This window comes from Nelusetta ayraudi, unplaced genomic scaffold, assembly GCF_046127955.1.
Source record: "Nelusetta ayraudi isolate G7.1 ecotype Tasmania unplaced genomic scaffold, CSIRO-AGI_Nayr_v1 ptg000019l, whole genome shotgun sequence".
Taxonomy (NCBI): Eukaryota; Metazoa; Chordata; class Actinopteri; order Tetraodontiformes; family Monacanthidae; genus Nelusetta; species Nelusetta ayraudi.
In genome coordinates, this window is record NW_027466069.1 from 3,293,696 (window position 1) to 3,312,687 (window position 18,992).

Here is an 18,992-nt window from a genome sequence, read left to right on the forward strand (position 1 = left end):
TTTTTTTTTTTTCCCTCTCTCTCTCTGGGTGGAGAGGGGGGAGGGCTCAGTGAAGACCAAACTTACCGCCGGCCGCCTGTCACCCACCATCATTACATCTCAGCACAATTAGCACCACATTCCTCGAGGTTTACACTTTCGAGAGGGGGAAGGAGAGGGGGAGGGAGGGGGGCGTCACTCTTTGGGTGATGTGTTGAGCTCGACAACACACCTGAAGGGAGGGATTCTACAACGTCAACATCAACAACAACACAACAAAAGTCAGTGTGAGTCAGTGTGGATGTCGAGTGTGGCGACCTATAATGTTGCACTATAAATGGTCGGCTGGTGTTTGGAAATGCTATTAGACGCAGGCTTGTAAAAATAATGTGTAATAATCTGTAGCGTGTAATGTGTGTGTGTGTGTGTGTGTGTGTGTGTGTGTGTGTGTGTGTGTGTGTGTTGGGGTCAGGTCAGGGATGCAGGAGTTTCTACTGAAACAACCTCTGGCCATTGACAGGAGTCCATTCACAGGCATTGGCTGAGGTGTTGGACACTGCGGAGAGGTAGTTAGCTCAAGAAGAAAACCGGAGGTCGGGGAAATTCTTTCTCCATCCACTCGGCTGCCCCAACCCCATGGTTGAATCTTGCATGTATTACATGGTTCAAGATTAACCCACCAATTCAATTCCCCGGAACCGCTTCCAGGAATTTGCCATTTAAGGTTATATATCCTTACAAGAGGACAAGGAAGTTTGGGTTATAAGTATGAATTTGGACGATTGGTGTAGAGTGGATCGAAGAATTTCCCCGTTCTGGTCTTTCAGTCTTGACTGACAATAAGGAGCGTAGAAGTAGACAAAGAGAGAGGACAAAGGCACGTGTCAACATGTTACAGGTCAGAGACACAGGCAGAGACAGCTGGACGCACATCCTGGACACACCTTATTGCTCTGAGCACACCTTGAATATTGGCATGTATCGACTTGCTCGGTTCTGGATTCCATTAGCACAATTTCTCACAATCTCACGGCAAAATTCCCCCAATATTAAAAATGTAAGAGACTGCACATGGACGCGTCCTGTGGGACGTGCAGTACGTGGTGAAAGGTGCTTCAACCAGCAAGTCGGTAAATTTGCATATTCAAGAGCTCAGAGGGATAAATCAAGTTTAGAAAAGAAAGAAAAAAAAACAGCTGCTTGATGGCCATGTAAAAAGTGAATGTGGCATGTCTGCATTTGCACTGTGGACAGACAGACTGCAACCGTCTTGTAAAACACTGTCCCTTCACTTTTTTCTTTACCAAATGTTGCTGAACGCAACACCTCACGCCACCTCACCTGATCCATGCCATGATGCAGATGCTCCATTAAAAAACCTGACCTAAAAAAATGAAATAAACAAAAACCCAACCACACCCACTAGACTATCAGGGCAACACAAAGTCATTCAAAAGAAAAGTCCAGCAGCTTTTTTTTTCTTTAATCTGATAAATTAAACGATCACCATGAAGATATTAAAGTTGCCCTGCTGCTAGAACATATCCACGTGTCAACCTGGGTGTGGTTCAGGGTCGAAGCTACGCGCGAGAGAAGAAGCGAGAGCCGCACTTACATCCACGATGAAGAAGTCGAGCCAACACCAGGCGTTGGTGAAGTACTTGACGAAGCCGTAGGCCACCCATTTCAGCAACATCTCCAGGATGAAGATGTAGGTGAAGACCCTGTCGGCGTACTCCAGGATAATGCGTACCGTCTTCCTCTGCTCGATGTAGACGTCCTCGAAGGCCTGCGGGGGCAGCAGCGGGAAGCAGGCGTCAAAAGGTGTTGCGTCTTGGGGATTTACGGTTTCGGCTAATGGAATTGCATGCGGCGACGCATGCCTCACACACATCCTACATGCTGTGCAGAGGCAGGTTCAGAATGTCAACACACCCTTTTTAAAAGTGAGCTATTGAAATTTAAAAAGATTTACACTTCTTGTTCGTGATGGGAATATTCACACATCTGCATGCAAACAGAATTTTCTTTTTTGGTAGTCATGGAAACGGCTTCATATTGTCTTTTCGGAATAAGAGGGAAAACTGCAAAACCGAAATATAATAAAACGTCCCAGCTGCATCATGGAAATTATTATTTTCAACAGTCTCAGCGTTTCTTCTACAAACACTAACATGGCTGAGATCCAGGCACCTCTTCGGTGGCTATAAATACAACCCCCCCCACGCCCCCACCCCCCTCATCCCCCCCAGCTCAATAAATGGACCAGTCCATTAATTTCAGCCCTGTGAAGCCCCTCCCCCCACCGTGGCTGCACGGCCACCGTGATTAACTTGTTTTATGTCCCCGCTGCCACGCACCATAGACTGTGAAGTACATTTATTTTTAATGAGCCATCAATATTCAATCTTCATCCAGACTGTTTTTTTTTGGGTCCAGGCAGAGTTAAATGTGCATTCCATTTCAAGATTAACCTGCTGCCTATCTTTTTAAATATGCACTCTGATGTGTGCGTATATACACGCAGTCATTCTGCCGTCACTGAATGCTCACCAAGGCGCCGCTGCTGAGCAGGATCATGAAGATAATCAGGGTCTCAAACCAGTTGTGCTCCACGATCAGGTAGCAGGTTTTCCTCAAGAACCACCAGTTCTTGCCCCAGCCCTCCGTGATGTCCAAGGCGCAGCACTTGTACTTGGCCACACAAGCTGAGGGACAAAAACAGGACATTTAATTTACAGTTTAACCCAATGTCTGAGTGCTGTGGAGTGGCGGTAGTGCAGTGCATCCGGAAGCTGGAGCTTCCATCTCACCATCCGTCCAGCACGCCTCCGGTTCCATGTACTCCTCCACCGTCTCCACCACCACCACCTCCTCCACGTCTGGCTTGATGTCGATGGTGCTGCCCTCGGACGAGCTGGTGTCGTCCAGCTGTGTTAGAGAACAGTAAAGTAAGGCAGGGTGAACGCACGGACACACAGAGTGAGTGTGAAAGCTGAAAAATGGAAGTTTAAAGGTTAAGCATGTAATATTTGGAGTTTTTAAAAGAAGAAACAGTAACATCATCTGGTTACATTTTAGATTGCAGCGTCTTTCACGCTCCTTCCCACTCCTAAGCTTGCCAGTGAGCTAAGGTTGCCTGTACACCCAAATCTGGATACCTCATTCACCTTCTTCTTTATTAGTTTGAGTGAAGACACAAGCAGTCACCCTAAATTTAAATCACACTGTCAGGTGGGCTGGATTGCCCACACCAGGCTTCCTTAGAAATATGGTGGTGCAAGATGGCAGCTAACTGGAAGCAAGACCCTTGCACTATGTATATTTTCATACATATATATTAGAAATGTTTTAAGGATAGGAAAAACAAATTACTTTTATTGTACTGTAATTATAAACTTTTATTAATGTATTTTTTAATCATAAATTAAGCCAAATATTAAACACTGGAACTTTTAAAGTAACAGACATATGATTCCGCTCATTGTTGTGAGAGAGAAAAACAATTTAAAACCTGAGTCCGATTCACAACAGCAGAATCCAAAATGTCTTTTCTTCTCCCTCCCAGACAGTAATGGACATGATACCAGTTCTGAACCTCACGTATCTTGCAGCTGAGCGCAGTAATGGAATATCAAATGGCAGCTCATCTGCTCTGAAAGTCTCTTAAACCCATTTGGTCAAAAGAGCAACGCCAGGGGAGATCAGTTTCATCTGAACCGGCCGGCCGGCCGGCCGCTGTTACTCCAGAACACTCTGAGTGATGGACGGTATTAAGCAGTCTGGTCAGCCACACCCAGCGTGTTACAGTCTGGTGGGAAAATTCAGGGTATATTACAATACTCTGAATTGCTGCAGGTTAAGGTCTAGATTTCTCTTTTTTTAACTATTAGGGATGAATTGAGTGATGCAAAGAATCATTCATTTTATACTTTTTCTGATTGTTGTTTCAGTCGACTCCTTGGTCGTCTTTTCAAATATTTGTTTCACCGAATCAAAGAAAATACATGAATAAGTGCAGCTCATAAAAATAAAAAAAATGCACTCGTTCGTCCGCTCACTGACCTCTTTGCTGTTCTCGTTTTCCGACTCGCTGCTGAAGTCCTCCGTGTTGAGGTTCTCAAAGTCGGACTCGCCCACGGCGATGGGCACGCAGACGGTCAGGTTGGGGTTGTGGATGAACGACATGTGGTCCTCGTCAATCATGTACTTGCCCACGCTGCTGCCAATGCCGCTGGTGGTGCCGTTGCCGTTCTTGGCGTAGTCCAGGTCCCGGTTGATGTCCACGCCAGTGTGGTTGGCGATGCAGTTGAGCTTCTTGTCGTACATGTCGTCCAGCGGCTTCTGCTCGTCCTCCATGGGTGGCTTCCGCAGCAGGCTGGCCATCACCACCCTCATCTTGGCCTTGAACCAGGCGATGCCTATCTTGATGCGCATGACCGAGATCTGCAGGTTGTTGGGCTCGCCGTCGTCGTCCGTCGCCGCCAGGTTGTCGGCGCTGAATGAGCTCAGCAGCAAGGCAAGGAAGAGGTTCAACACCTTTGTGGAGAGGGGATGGAATCAATAATCAGAATCGGCAACCACAAAGAAGGAGGGCTGGTTCTTTAGGGATCTGCCCCAACGAGCAGAGGCGGACACTCACCACCAGGTTACCGATGACCATGACCATCATGAAGACGATGAGACACATGCCCTGCCCCGCCACCTCCATGCAGTCCCACATGGTCTCGATCCACTCGCCGCACAGCACGCGGAAGACGATGAGGAAGGAGTGGAAGAAGTCGTTCATGTGCCAGCGGGGCAGCTCGCAGTCGGCGGCGATCTTGCACACGCAGTCCTTGTAGCTCTTGCCGAACAGCTGCATGCCCACCACAGCGAAGATGAAGACGATGATGGCCAGCACCAGGGTCAGGTTCCCCAAGGCCCCCACCGAGTTGCCGATGATCTTGATCAGCATGTTGAGCGTCGGCCACGACTTGGCCAGCTTGAAGACTCTCAGCTGAGGCGGGGATGAAAGAGGAGGGCGGCATTTAGTTCCAGTCGACTTTTGGGGTGTCAAGCAATCAAGTCCTGGAATGAGTGCTTACCAATCGGAATGAGCGCAGCACCGAGAGCCCCTCCACATCAGCCAGAGCCAGCTCCACTAAACTCAGAGTCACGATGAAGCCGTCGAAGCAGTTCCAGGCCTCCTGGAAGTAGTAGTAGGGGTCCATAGCCACCAGCTTAAAGAGCATCTCGCCCGCAAAGATCCCTGTGAACACCTGGTGGAGGGAAAGAAAACAGAAGGGAGGTCACAACCTGGAAGAACTGCAAGGAGAGTCTTTTTATGTGTATGTCTTTATTCCCTCGCTTGCAGTTCTAATTCAATTTCGGTGGTGCAAAGAACAAATGTCCACATGCACCCTAGCGGGGACGATACTATTCGACACCCGACAGGATGTGTAAACACGGAGATATATAGTTGATTTATGAATCTCGGACTGCACAACTCGTCTTGTTTTCAATATACGTTTCGTTCAGAGACGTGATGCCGAGAAAAGAAAAAAAAGCAAAATACGAAGAAAAACACAGAGTTATTTGGCCAGGTTGAGTTATCCACGCCATGATTCAGGCACCATTTTAGAGCGAGCTCATCGATCAGCTTCCATAAAATATTCATGCAGGCCTCCCACCAGTCAGCCAGCCAACAGAGAGACAGGCTGGTCCCACGGAGGCAAACAGGAGGGAGAGATAGAAGGAGAGGGCGGCGACAAGCGTAAGAGAAAGGGGTGGGGGGTAGAGAGGAGACAGGGAAGGAAGCAGCAGGGGGACATGATTGGTTCAGAACATTTGCTTTTTTTCACTTTTCTTTCAACTCGAACTGAATCCGCAATAAAGGCCTGCCAATTACAGTCCCAAAAATAACTTCTCTCTCTCTTTCTCACTCTCTCTCTCTCACTGTGCTTCGAAGAGGAGGGAGAGGCGACTTCAAACCCAGAGAACAAGACAGGGGAAAAAATAGGAAGGAAAAAAAACCCACAAAAGCGGCTGCCACTCACCAGGTTGCCCACAGACAGCATGTCCTCAAAGTCGGAGGTCATGGGGTAGTGCTCCATGGCCATGAACAGGGTGTTGAGGACGATACAGATGGTGATGGCCAAGTCCACAAAGGGATCCATGACAATCAGGTTGACAATCTCCTTCATTTTAATCCACTTGGGCGAGCACTCCCAAATCAGGAATGTGTTAGCAAACTTATACCAGCACGGCGGACACTTGCGCTGAGACTCCTCCAGTTCTGGAGACATAGCGTGGACCAAACGTTAAAAGAAATCAGACAGGGGTGCGCTCGGCAGCATACCATTCGCATGCAAAGGTATTCTAAAAAATTATAAAGAGCAGAAATTGTATGCACTGTATGTATCTGGTACTGTTGGAATATGCAAAGCTGATAAGCAGGAAATTCATGTCAAATAAATCAAACAATGAAAGCAGCCCTAGTTAAAGAATAATGACATAGCAGGTTAAATAGCTGGGTTAAAGTGGCAGTACCCTCCACTAGTGTGTTGGTAATGGCGCTCATGACACTGTTGGCCCGCTCTTTCCGCCCAAAGGAGGTATTGAGCTGGTCCACAGACACCATCAGGGAGCCCGACAGCTTCTTCTTCACCTCAACCTCAGTAGTTGGCTGTCAGGAGGAGAGGAAGAATCAAGCACCCATGGAGACGACATGAACACCATCCCACATCACCACCGGTGGTCGGCGGAGGGAAGTGCACAACAGCATTGGCAGGAAAAAGTAGTCGAGGATCAGAATTCTTTTTTTTTTTTCTTTTCTTTGGAGTGGGAGCTGGGGGCGGGGGCGGGGCCATGTAGGTCATCTTTCTATCTAATAAATTGGTTTCAAGGAAGATGTGTGTATGCTGTAAAAATGCATGCAGGTCTCAGCCAAAGTGGGAGCAAGTGATCTAGGAATATATGACCTCATTGGCTCTGAATGTAATTAGCCCATCTTGGTTAAATAATAAATGGATTGTAAGGAAAACTGCCTCTGCATGGATGCGTCTTCAATCCTGTCATGCAATAATGGAGGCTTTGCTGCCATTGCAATATAATCATCAGGTTGTCGTCGTTGTCGTTGTTGTTGTTCTTTTTAAATGCCTCCTAAATCTGGCCATTTTTTTTATTATTATTACTTGCAAATTGATTCTATTGGATCTTCCTACTTTGAAACCATACAACTTATATTGCAACCGTCAAGTTGGAGAGCATTTGTCAAAAAAGAGGTCATGTGAAGAAGGCAGGTAGTTTAGGTCCATCCAGTCCTCATGCATGGGCATGCTCCAAGTCAAAGAGAAAGAGAGGAGATTACACAGACCATAGGCATTTCTCTACCAGTCTGAGGGTCATGCTTGTTGTAGCCGAGGCTCTAGCTACCATGCTAACTAGGATCAGACACGGCTAGTTGGCTAATGTCGACCAGGGAGAGTTTGGAAAACAGAAAAAGGTAGAGACAGACAAGGACAGCAGCCCTCCTTGAGTTCTTACTACTAAGGCCAGATAGGATGGTGCATGTGCGTGTGTGTGTGAGAGAGAGGCTAGCGTTGTCAGCTTCAGGGGTCTTAAAGAGCTGTTTTTTGTTGTTTTTTTTTCAGGGGAGTGGATAAAAAAATGTGGCTGAACAGTGCTGGTCCCCTCTTGTTTTCTCAGCCTCCTACTGCAGCTCTACCCACACAGGCTAGCAGAGGACGTGGATGCCTGGAGGAGGAACACATCAACACACTATTGCACGTTCACTTGTCAGTATATGTCGTCTGTTAACACAAAATGGTCTTTGGCTCGCCGGGGAGCACGTTTTTTAAAAAAAAATGGGCGCTCGGCCGACATCCCACGCGCAGGTTGTTCACTGGACATTAATCAGACCGCGCCACGTGCGCCACGCGGGGATGCTTCACTAGCATGTGTGTGGTGTGTGTGAGTAGATAATTTGAACATTAAAAACATTGATATTCATCATTTAGGATAAAACAACATAAGTAGCCTGGAAGTCACTGACAGAACCAGTTCCAGTCGCCTTTAAACTGCACTTTTCTAATCACTATTGTTTTGTCATGACTTCGTATTATTTTAATTCTCCATCCTTTGCCTAGTGTTGGAGGGCAGCATACACTGCGGGGCAGAAGGGGGGTGGGGGGGGTGGGGTGGGGGTTTGCGCGAGCGCTGAGCCAAGAGATACATACGGACTTGCAAAGATGACAGAGTAGAAGAGGTAAAAGAGCAAGAGATAATAATAATAATAGTAGTAGTAATAAAAAGAAAAGGAACGGACGGTAGGGGGGGAGGGAGGGGCCATGCCTAGATAGGTCTACTCATAGACTTCCTTACACTGTCGTCAGTAGCTGCCTTATCTATTTTCACCTCAGGCAGAAGGCGTCCGCCCGGCCCCGGGCCGATGAGCGACACCACGCCGTTGCAATCCACCGTGCTATTCCTCTTGCCGTGGAAGCCGCTGTAGCTGTTCCGCCGGTACGGGCTGAAGAGCGAGCCGCGGCGCTCCTCGCACTCCTCCACCGTGCTGTGCTCGTCGTCGGCGAACTCGTTCTCCGAGCCCACGTCCTTGCTGCGGCCCTTGAAGCTGAAGATGCTGCTCTTGCTGTTGTGGCGCGACAGGAAGGGCGAGCCGGGGATGCTGAGGAGGGACTGCGAGGACGGAGAGGAGAGGAGAGGTGACTTTCCCCCGGTGTCCGCGTGATCGTGATTGATTGCGCCATTTGCCGTCGCCTGCAGAGGTTACGCCGAAAGACAAACATCTGCTGCTGCTGCTGCCCCGTGCCGGGGAATCCGTAGCAGCCGTGATGCCCTCCAACCCCTCCCCCATTCTCCCGGGCAAATCACATGGCTTAATAAACAGAAAAATGCTTAATTAGGTCAGTGAAGCCCTCACCAGACAAGGTGACACAACGCACACACAACACACACACGCAAAAGGACAGGCTGGTACACACCCAGCTGGAGGTGTGACATGCCAGTCTATTGCACATATCGATCCCGATCATGTCAAACCTGCCTGTGCAGCTGCTCAACATCTGACACGCAGTGTGTGTGTGTGTGTGTGTGTGTGTGCCAGAGCCGAGGCTCCAACAAAGCTGCAGAATTGCCTCCTTTGAAACATTTATGTAATTGTGGTGAATAATTGAAGGGCCCTGGACGTGTGTTTCTATATCTCTGTCCACTATAGGCTCCTCTGCAGCTCCATCAGCAGCAGCAGCAGCAGCAGCAGCAGCAGAAAATGGAGACCTCATCACTCAATGACCCTTTTCCAAATCTTATTTTTGTGTATGTCAGTTCCAACCTCAACCACATGGTTCCAACTCCCTCTGATGGAACCACGACACGTCGGTGCTTTCACACTTGTGTTCCTATTATGTTCGTTTTATCTCACCCACCTATCACTTAGGGTCCATGGAAAGCAAAGGACCTTCTCTCTGTCCAGCTGACCAATCAGAAGCCTTTCCTCAGTGGACAACATGGTGGCATTCAACAAACTCTCAAACTAAAAAATGCTGTGCAGTTGCGATAAAGCTGCTGCCAAAGCGACACTAGATCAGCACTAGAACCTGTAACCACTTCTTATTATTGTGTTTCTTCTGGGGGCTTTTGAGGCAGCTATCAGGGAGTTTGATTGCTTATGAGAAACATTATCCAAAATCAGAGCAGATCAAAAATGCATTTTAATAAAAGTGGGCAAAATGAGGTTCTGTCAGTGGAATGTGTTCCTCCTGATCCGGCACCCGGTCGAGGCCTCACCTGGTTCATAATGGAAGACTTTCGACCCAGGCGGTTGTCGGGGAAGCGGAAGCGGCTTCTCTTGCTGCCGTCGTCCGACTCGGACTTGACGAACTTCTCGCTGTCGCCCTTCTCCTTCTCCTGCTCCTTCTGCCGCCACTTCTTCTTGCGGTTGCGCCGCTCCTTGGCGCTCTTGGAGCTGAGCTTGGACATCTCGGAGGAGCTGCACGACAGGTGGCCCCCGCCGTCGTCCTCCACCGCGTCTTCCGACACCGTACCGGCAGAGGTCGCCATGGCGGCAGGCTGCAGGGGCGAGGCAGGCGGTCGAAGAATTGAATTGAGTTGAATTGAAATGAATTCTTTACTGTCGTTACGCAGTTATTACAACGAAATTTAAAAGTGGCTTCCTAAATCAAATTAAAAAACAATAAATACTAATAAAACGTCACCAATAAAACCATAATAACAAAAAATACACATGCAACACAACACTCATACCACATTTATCAACATTACATTCACATTCTGCTGTTACTGCAGAAAGCAAAAAATACAAGAAAAAAAAAAGGAGTCTGGCATGATGAACGATGTGTGCTCCAGGATCCTGACCTGCGCATCTTCCTGCTGCCTCTTCAGCTGCTCCAGCATGGCCTTGAACTCCTCCTCCTTCTGCAGGGCCTCCTCCATGGTGGCCTGGTTCTGCTCCTCATAGGCCATGGCCACCACAGCCAGGATCAGGTTCACCAGGTAGAAGGAGCCCACAAAGATGACTAGCACGAAGAAGATCATGTAGGTCTTCCCCGCCGCCCGCAGCGTCTGTCGTCGGGAGGCGAGACGGGAGGTGGGGGAGGAGAGAGGGAGGCAGCAGACAGCATAGGCATCAGACGTCAACCTCACCTCTGACCTCCAGAGTAAAACCTCCACTGACTCACCTCTCACTGTGACTCATCACACACAGCAGGAGGGAGAACTTGGGACTTTGAATTCATAGTTTCTCAGGTTTTTTTTTTTAGTGCAAATGTTGAAACAGGCGCACTAAAATTTTCCTCCGCCATACAAGTCAAGACAGCCCGCCGTGTTCTCGGCGTGTAGGGGGCGTCGTCTTGCTTCTGCTGCTCATTAGGGTTCTCAGCACGAGCCCAAGGTGGCGCTCAGCATGGGATGTGAATTTTGATCTACTTTTGGCCACAAACTGTGCGCGCCGAAACAGTCAAATGGTTCCTATGGAACTGGGGACGCTGCCCCCGGTGGAGGGATCGGCAGAGCAGATCAAGCAGGAGCTGTCGGTGTTTAATGACGGTTGGTTGGCGGAACACGGCGGCTTCGATCATTTCGATGATGACTCAGAGGCGGTCAAGGAATCAGTTTGAATAAAAAAATCTTTTAAAAAAAATGCTGTGAAACTTTTTGGTCGGTGCAGGATGAAGATCTGATACGTAATCACAAAAAGAACTTGGACCAGATGTTTAGCATTTAGTAGCCTGATTGGAACGCTGAGACGTGTGACTTGAGCCAGTTGTCATGTGACCACAAGAGTCGAGCTTAACTTTGAGGCGCCAGACGAATCAGCAGTGGAGGAGTCACACCTGAGCGTTAGACACCAGGTTTTTAGCCACCAATGAAAAAAAACCTTTGGTGGAAAAGATGCTGTTAATGTCGTTGTTTTTAAGACAAATTGGACAACTGAGTCTTTATTATTGACTTCCTTATCGTTATTATTATTATTACTAATGAATAAAAATGTTATTGGAGCTTTCATCAAACCATTTTGATTTGCAGTCAACTAGAGTTTCACACATGACCAGATCTGTTCAGATCTACAGAACATAGAACAATAAGGCCGAGCACAGCATCACAGTCATCCTGCAGTTAAAGAAAAAAGAAAAAAGAAGTTAAAAAAAAAAAAACCCTGCTGGCAACAGCAGCTAGTGGCTGCAGTCGGAAGCTGAAATCAAAGATGATAACAAGAGATAACAAGGTAAACTAGAAATTAAAGGTAAACTAGAAATTAAAGGTAAACTAGAAATTAAAGGTAAACTAGAGAAGCAGCCATGCACCATTTTCTGCCTGGGAGCCGACAGAAAACGACACTGGAGCAGCTGAAATTCAGATCGAGCCTCGAAGAAGCAAAGCGGCTAAACCATCTTGGAGTGCCACTGACGTTTTAGCTGTCACAGGATCCACCACTGACTCAGCTTCAAAGGGCCCTGGGTCAGCGGGGGGACACGTTTGTGTCTTTCTGCCATTTTATTCCAGCATCAAATTGAAGCGGCTTTAAACGGCCTTTTTATCTGAGCAAGTCGCACGAGCAACGTGCCACACAAAATGCTGTCGGAGTGTCGCAACATAGCCGCCGCTAGTTTGGTGAGCTCGGATTCTCGGACGCATCACACACAGACCCGATGTATTGTTCTGCCCAATGGGAAGATGAGGGGGCGTGGCATCCATCTGGCCGTCCAGAAAAAAAACTGACTAATGGCTCCATCAGTCAGCCGTCACATCGTGAGTCGCGGTCAGCGAGCTCCAGAGGCCCGGCTGCCCCCTGTGCAGCATCACCTTGCAAACATTGCCTATTTATGCATTTATTTTCCTCTCATTAGTCAATCCCATCTGGAGAAGGCCGCTCTGATGGCAATCCCTCTTTTGTGACGTCCGACTCAATCATTCTCATGCGAGCTGTGACCAGGCCAACGTCTCAAAACAGCAAACGTGCAAAAAGTGGAGCGATGCAACTGCAAAAAACGCTCGCAAAATTATTGCCGCCGTTCCATTTTCTGGCCCAAAGATCCCCGCAAATGTTCCGATCGAGCACATCTTTAAAACGTGAGCTTTACCAGCATGTAAAGATTTTCCCAGAAGTCCTGTGTCATGAGGCGGAAGAGAGCCAGGAAGGCCCAGCCGAAGCTGTCAAAGCTGGTGTAGCCGTAGTTTGGATTCCTCCCAGCTTTCATACACGTGTAGCCCTCCGGGCAGCGGCTGAGGTGTTTTTTTTCGGAGAGACAGAGAAGGAGAGACAGAGAGAATGGAGAGAAGAAGAAGAAAGCAGGGCACAGGCCCAGGTATGACTCAGCAGTTATTTACTTGTCATGTGAAACCGACATCAGGCGAGGGAGAGGAGCCGACAGCAGGATCCTGGTCGGATCAGAGGAGGCTTGCAGGAGGAGCGGAGCAACTCACCCAGAGTCTGAGCTGTTCCCACACAGGAGCGCGTCCAGCTGGCCAGGCAGGAAGTAGAAATTGGCTGAGGAGAGACAGCCACAGTGAGTCATCTCGCATTCTGTCGATGCCACGCTCGTGCATCCACTCTGCAAATTCCTTTTCCCCACCACCACCACAACACCACCAATACACCCGCCCTTCAGGTTGCACATGTGTTTTCGTTTTGCACATCTAATGTCAACAACTATTTTTGTCTGTATGGCCCATAAAATGACGTAGTTTTGCCGATGACAGAGCGCCGACTGACTCACAGGTGACGGAGTCGCCGGTTAGACAGAGACGCACCAGCGAATAAAAGTGCATAAGGGAGAATTCAGCCTGAGAGAACAGGGCCATGAAACAAAAACAAAATAAAAATATAATTTCATCCACAGAAATTCCTGCATCCCGATGGTTTTTTGTTGAATATTGTTTTGTTAACGTTCAGTAGCTATCGTATCATTTTGGTGGTTTAATGAGTAGCACAGTTGTCGTAGCCTTTATTCCAAAACATCTTTTTTCTTCATTACATTTTTCCCAAAAAATTCAGGAGCAAATTTGGACAAGAAAAACAAGTTCAGCGATGTAATTCTAAATATAAAATCAGACAAGGAAGTAGGTGATTCTTTAACTCTAGCCATACACACAAAACCAAACAAAGTTTATCACTTTTGATTTTTGCTTCGCCACCATCTAAAATCTGACCATTATTAGAAAAAAGAAAAAAAAAATCTTCAAAAAGGTTCCTGGCCACGGCCTCCACTCACTGTCGTTGTTGATGTACTCCTCCCAGTCGAAGCTCTTGGAGCTGTTGGTGTCGTTGGACATGGCGATGGGCCAGAAGACGCACTTCTGCCGCAGGTTCCCCATGAAAAGCTGGAGGCCGATGAGGGCGAAGACGCTCAGGCAAAAGACGGTCAGGATCATCACGTCCGAGAGCTTCTTCACAGACTGGATGAGGGCGCCGACGATGGTCTTCAGGCCTGAGCAGGAGCGCGCGTAGGAGGAGGGAAACAAAAAACAACACGCAGGTGATGCGGGAGATGCCGATGCCTCAGGTGCACTAGTGTTTTTTTTCAAAGGAGAGTACTCCTTTGAAAAAAAAGGTCTTTCATAAATATAGCTACAGCTGAAGCACTGTTACAGTGCAGCGTCTGGCTTGGCTGCATTTATAGGATATTTATAAATATACCTGGATTTTATTTTGAAATATTTCACTTAATGAATTCTACATAAATGCACCTACAATTTTTCAAAAAAGATAATACGACTGAAGAGATTTGTCTGGGCTGGATAACCATTAATATTACTAATTTGAGACATTGAGGTAATAATACATTTTGGACAATAATTGACAAACAGAACATCTCTAAAAACAAAACAAACAGGAAATATTGAGGAGCCTTCCCGCTCCCTTCGGCTCAGCAAGTTGCGAATGAGGGGGGGGCCAATCAGAATAGCTTTCTGGCTTTCTGTTCACCGCCGCCCGTTGGCGGGACAGCGATTGATGCGGCGAGAGTGCGGGGAGAGAGAGGGAAGGCTGCAGAAAAGTGAGAGGAAGTTCATAAAGGAGTAGAGCACAGCAGCACAACGAGGGGCCATGAGAAGGACAGAGGCACAAGGCAAAGGAAGGGGCCGGAAACCGCATGCAGGTCATTTAAACTCCAAGGCTGAACAGGAGCAATTCAATGCCAGCGCCTGCGGGGGGCGCTTTCTTGAACTGTCTTGTGTAAAAGGTGTTTTGTTGCAGGGGGGGGGGAGAAAGGAGTAGGGGGTGGGGGGCACTGACTCTTCATACAGCGACCCTGCAGCCTGACTGGACCGCACCTTCACTGCGGCTGCTTTTACCTGCTGGAACTTCCTGTGGCCGCGTTCTCACAGCTCGCAGCAGCACGGGAGCTGGACGAGCCGCGACCCTGAGCGACAACTCGCATCTAGCCTCTGACTGGTGGATGTGTCCAAAAACATTGTTTTTTTATTTTGAAAAACGCATATTTTATGAGACATAATATTAATAGTAGTAGAATTTGTATAACTGAGTATCTTTTTCATTTTCTTTTTATTTGATACTAAATTTTACCTAAAATTTTCTACCTCGTTTTTTTTTTTTAGCACATCCACCATTAATGTATTCTCTAAAACTGGAATTCTAAAACTCAGAGATTGAAGTACAATAAAAGAAACGGGTTAAGCTATTAAAATTTGTTGATTTAGTTAACAGTAATAATACCAGTTAAGGGATTTATTTCACACCACCGTAAAATTTAGACAATATTGCCTTAATCTTAAGACTACATGAGAGTTGCGGAATTAACATGTAGTTGATGTATAGTGGAGATTGTTAATAACTGAAATATTCAGACATAGAGCTGTAAAGTCGTCGGGACAACTTCAGTCTGTGAGGGCAGACTTAATATTTCCTGTGGACCTACTTTGGCACAGACAGTCGCCCATTTGAATGACACTGATCCCATAGCAAGTAGCTTCTGGGTTACACTGTTTCCATAGTTACCAAACTTTGGGTCGGGTTTTGGCACCACTCTCTGGACTAACACTGCACTACTAACAGAGCTTTTTTTTTTTTTTTTTTAAAGAAAATTAATATCTTAAAAATATAAAAACTAATTTCTAGAACACAGATACTCTCAATGACAATAAAAGTATATATTATTATCATAAAAATACTTTTTAAAACAAAACAAAAAATCGGTATTACGGTTTTGTTGAGAAGGATCATGGCCAAAACTGTTTGCTGGAAGGTTAGTTTTGTAATTTCATTATTTTGAAGTCGAACAAATCACTTCTTTGTTGAAGTCTGATAAATACTGTACCTGTAACTAGTGGATAAGTCCTATCATAAAATAAATTAGCCTATTATTGATGGATTCAATTGCTCCTGTATTTGCAAAATGACTGTGCACGACCTCAACATCTGCCATCCACAGAAAGACAGATGTGCCGTTTGGTCTCACTCAGAGAGGTCAAGAGGTCACTCGGCCGTTCCATCTGTGTCCCCGACCCTTAGCATGTGAGCGCACCGTGTTGTTGTTGTTGTTTTTGTTTTCTTTTTTCTCCCCTGTGTGGTAGTGTGCCATTTAAGTAGGTCATAAAAAAGAGAAAAGAAAAACCAAAAAAATCAATAATCAAAAAATAGAAAGAGAAAGAAAAAAGAAAGAAAAGGAGGGGGGAGGGCAACTTAAACTTTCAATGCCATTTGTCAGCCAAGCTCTTAGTAGGCTCATATTGTCGAAGCAAGTGACTGAAAAGCATCATGCAGCGTAAGAGATATGTTCACAAACTAGGCTTGGCAGTCTTCAGAGGTGAACAACACATGTGCACTGAAGGCTCCCTAGTAGAGCTTCCAAGGTCATCGCAGGGGTCAAGAATGTTTTAGGTTCCATCAGCGTGGAATCCTCTCTGTCCAATTTGCTCACTTACTTACGACCGTTTTTACAGTATCTCACTTTTGTGACAGTTTCCCTTGAAATTAAAGGTCCCATATTATGCACATTTTCTACATGTATTATTAATTTTATTTATTTATGTTTTCCTGGGCTCCGGGGGAGGCGCCAACGGATGCTCATATTGTGCACTGTTCACCTCTATTGCAGAGCAGAACAGAGTAGGAAATGGCATATTTATCCCACCGTTTACGGCCAAGAGAGGGAAAAAACAAGAACTGGGTTTAAGCTTGTATGCTTGCAAGCTTGATTTTCCACATATTGGAAAAGAGACAAAATCATAGTGGTCTCAGACGGAGGAGCAACTATACTTATACGTTAACGTTAACTGGGTGCACTTTGTAACTTCTATAGTTTTCTGGGGAGTTTAAAGACACATTTTTTTTAGAGAACACTGGGTGAATGAAGATAATTTTGAATAATAAGGGACCTTTAAGAAACCATCTTCAGTGCTTGCAGTACATAGTTACTATTCATATTTTTTTTTTTTTTTCTTAATCTATAATATTCTATTAACTGTCTTTTGCTCCAGAGGGGCACTTTTTTTACAGGGCTGGTGAGAGAGTAGTGTATTAAAGGTAAATACTGAGTAAAGACACAGCTGCCTAAGAAACAAGCCTCATCCTGAGGGAAACACTGGGGGCAGAAGAGAATGCAGGCATTTTTGGAGGGCTACAGAGGAGACTGCAAAGCCTATCAAAAATGTATTAGTACCATTTTTGATAATTTTGGAGGAAAAATAAATAAAAAATGGTAGTCTCCAATTTTTTTTTTTTTTTTTGCCGTCGTCGTTGATTAAATCATAATCGTCGTCATAATAATAGTGAGTAGAAAAGAAAGGGTGAGAGGATCAGCCTTAGTGTTTAAACTGAGTCTCACCTGGAATGACAGAGATAGTTTTGAGTGCTCGGAGAACTCTGAACGTTCTCAGCGCAGATACATTTCCCAGGTCCACAAACTCTGTTATATATCTGAAATAGGGGAAGGATCACACACAGAACAAACACGATGACAAAAACCACACACGCCAAGAGCACAACACCACCGAACCAGGAGGAGAACGACGCCACTCACAGAGCCTGTCCACTGAGGAAGAGGGTGGAAGGTAAAAGGAAAGATAGACACACACACCTAACACCGACCCCGCCCCACCGTTCCCCCCGACCCCATCCTGTCTTACCTGGAATTACAGAAATAGTTTTCAATGCCCTCAACACCCTGAACGTGCGCAGAGCTGAGACATTGCCTAGGTTTACAAACTCTGTTATATACCTGCAGGATCAAAACCACAGTTACAACAGCCAGTTATTGACATGCAAGCATGGGGTGAGAGGTTAATTTTCACACACACAGGGGGGCCGCCGGACCTTTTGGCCCACAAGTGGGATGCATTTTGGGTTGCGGTGACGACGTTATGATGGAGTTTTTGCTGGCCCACAGGGCTGGAGAACATGGCGACACACGAGGCCTCGCACGAGGCTCCACGGGGATGAGCGAGAATGAGAATGAGGACGAGGTGAAAGCGGGTGTTGAAGCGGGTGCTGGATGATGGTGGCGAGGAGGGGGCTAAGTCGGATGATGAATGGGACTGAGGTGCGGTTGCTGGCGAATGTCGCATATGGAAACCTCTAAATTCCCAGAGCGAGAGAGAGACAGCGAAGGAGCCGGTGAAGTCTTGGATCAATGGAGGAAACACGAATGGGTTATTAGACGGAAGAAAGGAAGGCAGGATAAAACAAGTAGGCAAGACAGAAAAATGGACAGTCATCAGTGGCACTCAGAAGTTTGACTTTTCAACCCGCCCCACTTCTTTCAACACAATCAGCACAGCAGTATTTGCCTGGCATTAATAGCTATGTAAAAAGTAATAATCATCATCATTAACAACAATAACAATCAAGTCTGAGAGGTGACGGAGGAATACTTACGCCATCGAAATGACCATGAAATCCAGCCAGTTCCATGGATCTCTAAGGAATGTAAACCCATCTATACAGAATCCTCGCGCCGTGATTTTAACAAGAGACTCAAACGTATAAATTCCTGTGAACGTGTACCTGGAGGGAAGAAGGGTTGACAGAATCAGTTCACCGCCACAGATCAAGGAAGGCTCACTTATGCATAGGAATGTGACAAAGTCTGGAGCGTCAAGGTCGGCTAAGTCGGCAGCGGCTCTTGTTGTTATTAAGAAAATGTGTCTGGCTGGCTGTTAGACAGCACCCAGCTCTGTCTCATATTTTAGGTACATATAAACTTTGCCAGTGACCCATGACAGCAACTGCCAGTTACGTGATCACCAGCATAAAGAAATGAATGGTTTTTAGCTAATTGCTAATGCTAACGTGTGGCTAGAAACCATTGATGTATTGCTTGAAAATGGCATTAAGCACCTCTTTCTTAAAGTGTGTGGACTTGACCATGATTAACAGTAAGCCATTAGCGTTGATTGTGAGCTGTTAGCGTTAGCCAGAGAGGTACCGCATTACAATCAAGATAGCCGCTAGCAGCTTGGAAATACACAGTTTGATTTCCTCGTTGTCCTCGTATTTACTTATAAATACAAGTTTCTTTTTGAGCTGCAATGCAACA

The 18,992-nt window shown here is 46.5% G+C and overlaps 1 protein-coding gene across 5 annotated transcripts in view; it reads right to left on the minus strand.

Annotated features, from left to right (window-relative positions):
- The window catches only part of scn8aa (sodium channel, voltage gated, type VIII, alpha subunit a), a 42,423-nt gene that overhangs the window by 12,816 nt on the left and 10,615 nt on the right, over nt 1–18,992 (minus strand). For 2 of the 5 annotated variants that reach the window (XM_076026378.1, XM_076026379.1), the window contains exons 5-20: nt 18,332–18,460; nt 17,283–17,374; nt 13,710–13,925; nt 12,922–12,985; nt 12,579–12,720; nt 10,354–10,560; nt 9,766–10,047; nt 8,344–8,658; nt 6,511–6,646; nt 6,018–6,256; nt 5,067–5,240; nt 4,622–4,978; nt 4,045–4,518; nt 2,793–2,910; nt 2,533–2,687; nt 1,595–1,768 (exon numbers count right to left, since the gene is read on the minus strand). In XM_076026378.1, coding sequence (XP_075882493.1) covers nt 1,595–1,768; nt 2,533–2,687; nt 2,793–2,910; nt 4,045–4,518; nt 4,622–4,978; nt 5,067–5,240; nt 6,018–6,256; nt 6,511–6,646; nt 8,344–8,658; nt 9,766–10,047; nt 10,354–10,560; nt 12,579–12,720; nt 12,922–12,985; nt 13,710–13,925; nt 17,283–17,374; nt 18,332–18,460 — 3,274 coding nt within the window. Of the gene's footprint in view, nt 1–1,594; nt 1,769–2,532; nt 2,688–2,792; nt 2,911–4,044; nt 4,519–4,621; nt 4,979–5,066; nt 5,241–6,017; nt 6,257–6,510; nt 6,647–8,343; nt 8,659–9,765; nt 10,048–10,353; nt 10,561–12,578; nt 12,721–12,921; nt 12,986–13,709; nt 13,926–17,282; nt 17,375–17,583; nt 17,676–18,331; nt 18,461–18,992 lie in introns of all 5 variants that reach the window. The other 3 variants (XM_076026380.1, XM_076026382.1, XM_076026381.1) reach the window with 3 other exon arrangements.